Here is a 10,189-nt window from a genome sequence, read left to right as displayed (position 1 = left end):
AAGTACACCCCTTAGTGATAGCAATATTATTTCTGTAGATTGTAATGGGAGGACTGGATATCAGAACACAATGAGGGGATTTAGCAAAACTGGAGCAGACAGAATCTGGAGCAGCTGTGCATGGCAACCAATCAGCTTCTATCTTCAACTTGTTCAGCTTTGAAAATAAAAGATAGAAGCTGATTGGTTGCCATGCACAGCTGCTCCAGATTCTGTCTGCTCCAGTTTTGATGATTTGTGAAACTCCAATGTTGTTGGGGAAAGCAATCCTCTCCAGGACATCCCACATACATTACTAATATTTTACCAAATGTTCTTGTAAATCCCTTCCCTACTTCTGTTCTGTAGATTCTGAGATGTTTTTTTTTTTTAGCACAAATGATGAAATCCATTACCATGAGTGCTAAATAGAAGTTCTGTCTTATTATAATCGTAGTACAATAAAATATTCCTAGAGAGATATCAAATATGTAAAGCGACTTTACCATTCCCAGTACAGTGCTAGGAATGATAGTCAATGGATACAACAATCACCTGGAATATGAATTGGAATGTTCTGGAATCTTCTAAGAGAAGCAATGAGCCCATTATATCATCGGGGGAATGAGAATTCTCAGACATTCTGTTCACACCCTGATTACTGTGGCCATGATTGTGAGGAAAATATTTTAAATGTTTCTCCAATTAGAGAAAATCAATGAAAGGTTATTTTTAATAACAGTAAATGATTTGCAGATAATAACTTGGATGAGGAATTACACGTTGTTGATGTGTCTTCTCTGTTTAGGTATGGAACATTTCCTTTATGCTTTGCAGAGCTTTTTCTTTTGTGATGGAATTCCAGCCATACGGTATTTTTGCTGGTTTTGCATCGTATTCTTCAGCAAACTTCACATTAAACTGCACAAAAATAAATTTCCAGTAATCTGATGACTCATTGTTGAGATCTGGTTGTATGGCCCAATCTGGATAAATGGTACGATACTCCCTGTATGGGTGTGATTTCCATTCTGTGTCTGAATTTTTAAATGTAACATTAGATACAACAGCTGAACTGCATATATCCGTGGTTAAGATTTCAGTATCACTCCATCTGTACATCCCCAATCCTTTGGGTCTATGAAGAGTAGCAAAGTGCTTATTGTGTTTATCACCTCCGCCCTCACAGGGGACTTTACAGAATGGACATTGCTTCCCACAGCCAACAACCTTCCTGAACAATACATCCTGAGGCTTCATCGTCACCCTGGAGAGTACAGACTTTATATCCATAGATTGCAGCTCCGATAAGACTTCTGTTTCTGTATCTTGGAGGAAGAGCTGAATGTTAGATGAAAATTGACCACCTTTAGCTGGGTTCTGGTAAGCGACCAATTGCATCTTATCCTGTGGGATTACTAATTCTTTCTTTAGTATTTCACATACACTTTTCAGAAAACCTGAGACTGATGGATTATTAACAGCGTTTTCTTCATTAAGAGCGACTCTTATCTTTTGGAGCAGTGGAGAGAGCAGCTCTTCCTGTAATGGTTCTAGGATTTGGGGATTTGCATATGTTTCAGTGTAATGTAGTATCCAGGCTTTTGTATATTCCTCATATCTCCGTATATACTTTACATATTTCTGGAAGGACCATTCTTTCAGCAGCTCCTCCAGTAAAAACTCTTGAAAAAATGTTCTACTGCAGAATTTCATGTCTGAACTTACTATTCCATCCACTATTTTCTGTCCAAGATGGTGGAAAATATATTCCTTCATTGCTGGTTTTAGGCATTTCTCACAGAATTCTTTGGCTTTAGTCTGACTTATGTCTTTCTCTTGAAATATGTTGATAAATGTTTCTAAATATCCAGGCTTTAGTTTCTCCAAACACAGTTTTGGATCGTTCTCTTTAATGAATTTATCATGCATCTCCTGAAACTCTCTGGAAGCTTTTCCAAGAATGTAAATCTTGATATCCAGTTCAAACTGAGTGGACAAATGAAGATTTTTGGACTGTTTATTAATCTCTGTTGTAATCATATGAAGTAATTCCTGGCAGTAGTTGTCACAATAGTCCTCTCCAGTTTCTATCTTCTCTCTGATATATTGGTTACAGTTATCTATAAGAGAACGAGCAAAATCATTTATTTGGTGAAAATGTTCTTTTCTCTGCTTAACACCAATTATTTTTAAAGCTGTATCTGTCAATTTCTTCCACCATCCACTCTCAATATATTTCTCATCTATTTTGAAATCAGGTTGTATGGTATCTGCCAAGTCCTTCACACCCAGTAATTGTTGATTTACAGCTGATCCTTTCTTGCTGATGTCATTTTTCAGCTGATGTAACATAGATTTACTGACAATGCATGTTTTTAATTTTTCTATCTGTAGATCTGTCAGTGTCTTCTCCCACATTTTCTCAAATTCTCTCTTTAACTCTTCATTAGTCAGATTTTGTCCATTCTCTCTGCACTCTCTGAGGAGTTCTGTGATTTTGTCTTCAATCAATTTCTGGGAATTATTTCTGATATTCTGAATCTTGAATTTTCCTTTCTGAATAGAAACCGCCTCATCCAACTTCACAAGAGAATTCCTTCTCAATTCCTCCTTCAGGGATGTTGTGCTCAGAATAAAATCTTGTTTGTATCTTTCTATCAGATGAACATTTTCATTTTTATTGTCAAAGTAGTTTTCCAGCAATTTCAACATTTCACTTTCTCTAATAATCAACAAATCATTGAGCTCATTATTAAATTCGGAGCAAAGTTCATCACTTAGACTCTCTAAAGTCTGATTCTTAATGTTTGTCTCTGTACGGATTAGCCAATCGTGGACAGATTTTCGGAACTCCCATCCCCACTGTGAGTATTGTATAGACAGGTTATTATAAGCTTCTGCCACCAGGCTGTTCCTGAAGCTGAAGAGGAATTTCTCATGTTTTACAGCATTCCATAAACTTTCTATCCATATTTTAAAGTCAGGAATAGTTGAAGGCTTGTGCAGAGACTTTTTGCTTGTCATTAATTCTAATAAATACTTTTTTAATTCAGACACATGTTCACTGTACCCAGAATTTACTGGGGCCATTGGTGGAACCCCAAGCCAGAGTCCAGGAATGTACCAGTTGTCCTTCTCCAGATTGTAGTTCATCACATCACTGAAAGATTTCATATGAGTTTGATTTTCCATCTCTGCAGCTATTTTTGTCATTTCATTCAGCTGTTCCAGAAGTTTTTTCCTGTCTCTCATGTTCTTGTCATGAGCAGACACATCACTCACATTCTGATGTACAAACTGGCAGTTGGGTCTCTTTCCTATTTCTTTCATTCTAAGGAAAGCATGGACCACAATCTGTAAAATATCCTTCATTTCTGTTGTGTTTTCCATGGCCATATTGATGATGGTGATATCACTCAACCCAACCACTAGTGTGGCCAGTTCATTGTCATGTTCATAACTGCCCTCCAAGGAAGCCAACTCTGGAGCTTTCAGCCCCTCAGTGTCAATCACCAGGATGAAGTCACAGCCCAGCTCCTCCTGGAAGTTCTCTTTCACTTTAAGAAGAGTCATGAAGGCTCCTCGTGTGCATCGTCCACTGGCCACCGGGAACTGCAGACCAAACATGGTGTTGAGAAGAGTGGATTTTCCTGTACTCTGCACTCCCAGCACAGTGATTACTCTCATTCTGCATTTTCCCCCTGTTTTGTTGTCCAGCTCATTTAGAACATCAGTTATCCACCGTAGAGGAATGTTGGAGGCATCTCCGTCTATCAGCTCCAATGGGAAACCATTTAACAAGAGATCGGCAGCAATTCCTGGCAGTCTAATAAATTGTCTTTTGCTTTCAGCTATTATTTTCTTTGTAGTCATGCAACATTCAGCTTCATAAAACTGTCCCATCTCACGTAGGAAATGTTCAATTCCTAAAGAGCTGGCAGAGATTTTCTGGTCTATCTGTCTGAGTTCTTCATTATTATTCTGCATATTGTTACATTTTTCTTTGTATTCAGCTTGTAGATTAGAAAGATGATCTCTAGCAACTGAATCAAGTTTAAATTTCATCCATTTCAGAAAATATTGTTTCTCAGTCTCAGACAAATCAGTGATTGCATGAATAAAGAGTATTAAACCATGGGGCAGATCATGGTTATATTGTTTCTCACGTATTGAATTGCATTTCTTTATCAGTTCATCTTGATATTCTTGTGTGTCTTTACCACCTTGCTTTGTCATTCTGCAAAGTTCCTTTTCCACTTCAGATAACTCTCTCCAGAGTTGTTCCTGTAACTGCATAATGTTCTTTTTGTACTCAGACACATCTGTTATTTCTTCTGTAATTTTCCTGGCATATTCCCTGGCCTTCTGACATTCAGGAACTCTCTCATCCACTTGCATGTCCAATCCATGAATTTCTTTCCCAAGGTCTCTCATATTATGTTTTTTTTGTGTACTCTTTAAGAAATTAATAATAGTACTTTGTATTCTTTTTACAAATGCTGCCTTGTTTGCTGTGCCTGCATTTATTATCACATTTGATTTTTTGAACTTTAGCACTGGCTTTAAGTCTTGAAGGGTCTTCAGTGTCTGTGTACTCACAGTTTTGCCGGAACCAGGAGTAACAATGAAGTAATACTGGGTGTCAGTGGTAGGGAAGGATGATAACAGTGTGAATTCCCTCTCAGACATTTCCTCAATGAATATAAACACAGCTGATGAAATTCTTGTCAGAAACATGAACTGGTCCCAGTTGGTCTCCAGGTCTCCTCGTAGGTTGGTCACTGCGATGGGTTCTGGGAAAACATCAGACTTACCACAGGGAAAATACCAGGAAACTTCTACCAGTCCATCAGATATTTCCCTCTTAATGTTCCCTCCATCCATGTTGTCATGTATGAAGAAGTTATTATTTAGCTGAGCTGGATTAAGAACTTGGTTCAGGATTTTAGATTTGGATAATTTGTTTTTTCCCAATCTGACATAAGAGAAGATTGGCATGGAAGTATTCACCACATTTTCTTCTCTAAATCCTTTTTCATCTGCTATTGATTGAGGTCTCCACTTCTTTACAATATCTCTCATTGCCCAAAGCATGAGGGTGCAGTGTGACCCCTCACCAGCAGGGAGCAGCAGAGGGACAGCAAACTGACACATGGACAATTTGGTTACAATCTCTTGTTGGAGAAAACTGTCTGAGCAATGCAGGAGGAGACACAGGACATCCAGGGGGTGAATAGAGGCAGATGAATTATCACCTGGAACTAAAGAATCATTAAATAGGTTGTCATCATCATCATCATCATCATCATCATCATCATCATCATCATTGTATACATCAACACCAGTAGACTGATCTTTCTCAAGAAGAATGTCTCTTGCAGTCCTGTTTAGGGCCATGAGTTTCTTTAAGTAATTCCAGGGAAGTTCCTCCACAGTTTTCGGTGATCCATCATGCACATTCTCTAAGCCAACACTCAGGATATCTTTCAGGGTCAATTTTGAATTCAGATAATTTTCCATATTCATTTTTTTTGCAAGCTGATGAACAGTAGTCTTTCTGGTATAAAGTTCTGTAAGAAAAGAGATGTTTAATGTTATCTGTTTCTACATTACCATTCAGTCCACTTACAAAATTGTAACCAACTGGAGAATACAGCAAAGTCAAGCAAGCTGCTACAACCACAGTAATCCATACAATGACAGTGAGGGCCAGATTTATGTGTGATTAGGGATTGTTTAACCGCTTCTGGACCGGAAGGATTTCCCTCTTAATGACCAGGCCATTTTTTGTGATTCGGCACTGCGTTACTTTAACTGACGACTGCGCGGTCGTGCGACGCTGTACACAAATAAAATTGATGTCCTTTTTTTCACACAAATAGAGATTTCTTTTGGTGGTATTTGATCACCTCTGTGATTTTTATGTATTGCGCTATAAACAAAAAAACAGCGACAATTCTGAAAAAAAAAACAATATTTTTTACTTTTTGCTATAAAACATTCCCCAAAAAAATTATTTTTTCATAATTTTAGGCCAATTTGTATTCTGCTACATATTTTTGATAAAAAAAATCCCAATAAGCGTACTTTGATTGATTTACGCAAAAGTTATCACGTCTACAAACTAGGGGAAAGATTCATGTAATTTATCAAAGGGTTAAGTGTATGCCTAGGGGGTGCTTTCTAACTGTGGGGGGGGGGGGCATGTGGAATCAACACAGAGACCTGTGTTCCTAAATAGGAGGATCACAGAAGCTCTGTATTGATTCCTGAGAGAACAGCGGTTTGCTGTGTTTACAACAGCAGACCGCCGTTCTCTCTCAACGGGGAGTGATTGCAGGTACCCGGTGGTAATGACTTCCCTGCTGCCTAATGGGGGCGGGGGCGCGCCCCGAGGTGCCCCCCCCGCGCACCGCCATAAAAGGTACGGCGATTCACGCAGCCGTGCCAGCCTGCCGCAGTATATCTGGGGCTGGTTGTCAGCAAGTAGTTAAAAAATATATATATTACAATGTATTTATTTCCTAGTGTCCCCATGACAGTGAAAGATACCTCATATTTTTTACTTTGGGATTGAAAAGCACTGTCAACTTTTCTGTGTTTTTATCTAACTGACCGAGTCAGCTTCTGAGAAACTTCTCCAGTAGGGTGCTTAGCATAGGCATATAGGGTAGGGGTAGGTTGGTGGGTGGTTGTCATGTCCTCCATGTTTTCCTCGTTTGTTGCCAAGCAAAGGTCATGTGAGAGATCTACCCCAGGGTGGGTTCTTCTGGGCTATGCTAGGCACTTTGATTAGGGTAACTGCCTTACATACAGGGTACATTTACATGGACAGATGACTAACTTTAATAAACTCTCCCGAGGTATTATACATCACCACAGTCACTGATCCATTTAGGAGGGACAGGCAGAGCCAATGCCCACTCCACCTGTCCAGCGTATCACCACTAACTCAGTCCCAGTAATGGTATAGAGCCTCGTCGTGCACCTAGCACTGACCCCATGTGTGCGCTCACTTAACTATTCTGTACCTGTGTACGGACTGGGGACCTCTGCAGTGCTGATCTGCTCTCGTTGCTTTGGGAGACAGACTGTTTACAGAGAGATTGCCGTCAACAACTCCTCCTGCTAGAAGTTGTCCCACCCATCACATAATGTATACATGCTTATGATAGACTGCTAGAGAAACCTTTGTTACCCCTGGTAACCACTTGTATCCTAACACTGTACCAGCTCTTGTACAACTAATGTGTTTATACCCAATGTGCTTAGCTGACTCGAACTGTAGGCTTTATGTGCTGGTTACTTGCATTACACCCCTTGAGTATCTTCAGACCAGGCAAAGAAAATGTTTCAAAAGCACACGTAAATAACATAGCATGACAGTAACACAAAAGCAACAATCTCTCTCGAAACTAGTCCCCAGCTCATGCGTGTGGCTGCCCCAGTGTACCTGCACAGGTAGGGGTCCATAACTGGCCGAGTCCATGATGGCAGGATGACAGGATCCAGGACTGGCATCTTTTAGGGGGACTGCATACCTTAGCAATCACCTTAGGCTAAAGCAGGATCCTGAGGTTGGCGGTGCAATAGTCGAGGTCTCAGCATTTCCAGCAGGCTAACAGGACAGAATCCGGTAACGGTAACATCAGTAACTTCAGAATTGCAGTAGCTTCTCAGCTGCAGTTTTGTGCCCTGTCCCATCTTATATAGCACAGGACCAGTGGGTAAGACCCGAGGAACCCACTAAGAAAGAACTATGAAACATATTTAACACTAACCCTCCAGACTGGGGCAGCATAAAACTCTACCTGTCTACAAGCACAGCACTGTCTTTCAAGGAGACATTTTCCTCAAACTGGCCCTCCCTCCACCTAAAGTCCATGGAGTGAAATATTCAGACTGAATGGCTAGTTGTTAGAATGTTAGAATTACACATGTCAAACATTGTAAAACCAGAAATGAGCGTAATACAGACTGCCCACATACGTCCGGGTACTGACCTGGGGAACACGTAGCAATGAAAAAAAGTTTTTAAAAATGATCGTTTTTAAAGGAGCACTGATTTACTGATTTTATTAAAGGCTTAAAGTGAAACTATAAAAATGAAAAATTCCTTTAAATATCATGCCTGGGGGGGTCCCTTGAATGTGCATGTAAAGTAGTGCATCTCTACGATGTATGTAGCCTGCTGCAGCTATACTGACATTTCTAAAGCAAAAAATGTCATATACAAATATACATACAAATTTCAAATGGCATGTACTTGTCATACAGGTGACAAAAATTGGGCCTTTGGTGTTGGTGGTGCCTGAACATTGTAACCAACCCCTCGCAGTTACTCTTGCTGGGCGCAGGAATGGGACCTGCAGGTAAAAATTCCATACAAATTTGAAATCGCATGTTCTTTAGGGATCGACCGATTATCGGCAAAGCCGATTTTCAGAGGGCCGATATTCACTTTTCCCGATTATAACGGTGTCGGCCCCGGAACTTGCCAATATTACCGATATTGTGCATGGCGCACACGTGACATCATTGCGTGTGTCTCATTCTGCCTTTTTAGGCCACCTCCCTCGCCTCGGACAGCCTCAGACAGTGTGCTGCATCCACAATTCCTCATCACCATGCCATGGATTGGCAGCAAGCAGCCATCCAGCCACCCACATCCTCTATGCCAGCCAGCTAGCCACAGCAGGGTGCCAGCCAGCCAGCCAGCAGCCACAGCAGGGTGCCAGTCAGCCAGCCACCCCACAACAGGGTGCCAGCAGCCAGCCACCCCACAACAGGGTTCCAGCAAGCCAGCCACCCACAACAGGGTGCCAGCCAGCCACCCTCCCCACAACAGGGTGCCAGCAAGCTAGCCACCCACAACAGGGTGACACCAAGCCAGCCACCCACAACAGGGTTCGAGCCAGCCAGCAGCCACAGCAGGGTGCCAGCCAGCCACCCACCCCACAACAGGGTGCCAGCAGCCAGTCACCCACCCGCCCCACAACAGGGTTCCAGATAGCCACTTACCCCACAACGGGGTGCCAGAAAGCCACCCACCCCACAACAGGGTGCCAGAAAGCCACCCACCCCACAACAGGGTGCCAGCAGCCAGCCAGCCAACACAACAGGGTTCCAGATAGCCACCCACCCCACAACAGGGTGCCAGCAAGTCAGCCACCCACAACAGGGTGACACCAAGCCAGCCACCCACAACAGGGTGACACCAAGCCAGTCACCCACAACAGTGTGCCAGCCAGCAGCCACAGCAGGGTGCCAGCCAGCCAGTAGCCACAGCAGGGTGCCAGCCAGTCAGCCACCCACCCCACAACAGGGTTCCAGCAAGCCAGCCACCCACAACAGGGTTCCAGCAAGCCAACCACCCACAACAGGGTGACACCAAGCCAGCCACCCACAACAGGGTGCCAGCCAGCCAGCAGCCACAGCTGGGGTGCCAGCCAGCCTTCAGCCACAGCAGGGTGCCAGCCAGCCTGCAGCCACAGCAGGGTGCCAGCCAGCTCCCCACCCCACAACAGGGTGCCAGCAACCCACAACAGGGTGCCAGCAAGCCAGCCACCCACAACAGGATGCCAGCAAGCCAGCCACCCACAACAGGGTGACACAAAGCCAGCCACCCACAACAGGGTGCCAGCCAGCAGCCACAGCAGGGTGCCAGCCAGTCACCCACCCACCCCACAACAGGGTGCCAGCAGCCAGCCAGCCATCCACCCGGCAACAGGGTTCCAGATAGCCACCCACAACAGGGTGACACCAAGCCAGCCACCCACAACAGGGTGACACCAAGCCAGCCACCCACAACCAGCCAGCATTCACAGCAGGGTGACAGCCAGCTAGCAGCCACAGCAAGGTGCCAGCCAGCCACTCACCCCACAACAGGGTGACAGCCAGCCAGCAAGCCAGCCACCCACAGCAGGGTGCCACTGCTAGCAGCCAGCAACATTTTTAACCTTATATTGTCTCTTTCAAATTGCAATGGAGATGGGATGTAGAGTAAAGTGTAATCTGGGACTATTTCTCATCTCAACCATCTCCAGGAAAAGCAGCGATGTGCAACACATGCACAAACAATGTAAGCATGGGATCTGTAACTGCAACAAAAATAAGAAATACGTCAAATCTTTGGGCCCATCTAAGAGTTCATCATATTGAATTATATCATGCAGCACAGAAACAAAATGAATCACAATGTGAAATA

At 43.2% G+C, this 10,189-nt stretch overlaps 1 protein-coding gene across 1 annotated transcript in view; it reads right to left on the bottom strand.

Annotated features, from left to right (window-relative positions):
* Positions 1–242: 242 nt before the first annotated feature.
* LOC309558511 (uncharacterized protein) overlaps positions 243–10,189 on the bottom strand; it is a gene marked incomplete at its 5' end in the record, with an annotated part of 140,070 nt that continues 130,123 nt past the window's right edge. Inside the window, one exon of the mRNA XM_082261591.1 lies at positions 243–5,586. Coding sequence (XP_082117717.1) covers positions 784–5,586 — 4,803 coding nt within the window. The 3' untranslated portion in view covers positions 243–783. The remainder of the gene's footprint in view (positions 5,587–10,189) is intronic.

Source organism: Pelophylax lessonae, assembly GCF_965119305.1.
Source record: "Pelophylax lessonae genome assembly, chromosome: 6".
Taxonomy (NCBI): Eukaryota; Metazoa; Chordata; class Amphibia; order Anura; family Ranidae; genus Pelophylax; species Pelophylax lessonae.
The sequence above is the reverse complement of the archived record's forward strand: the minus strand, read 5'-3'. Positions and strand labels throughout refer to the sequence as shown.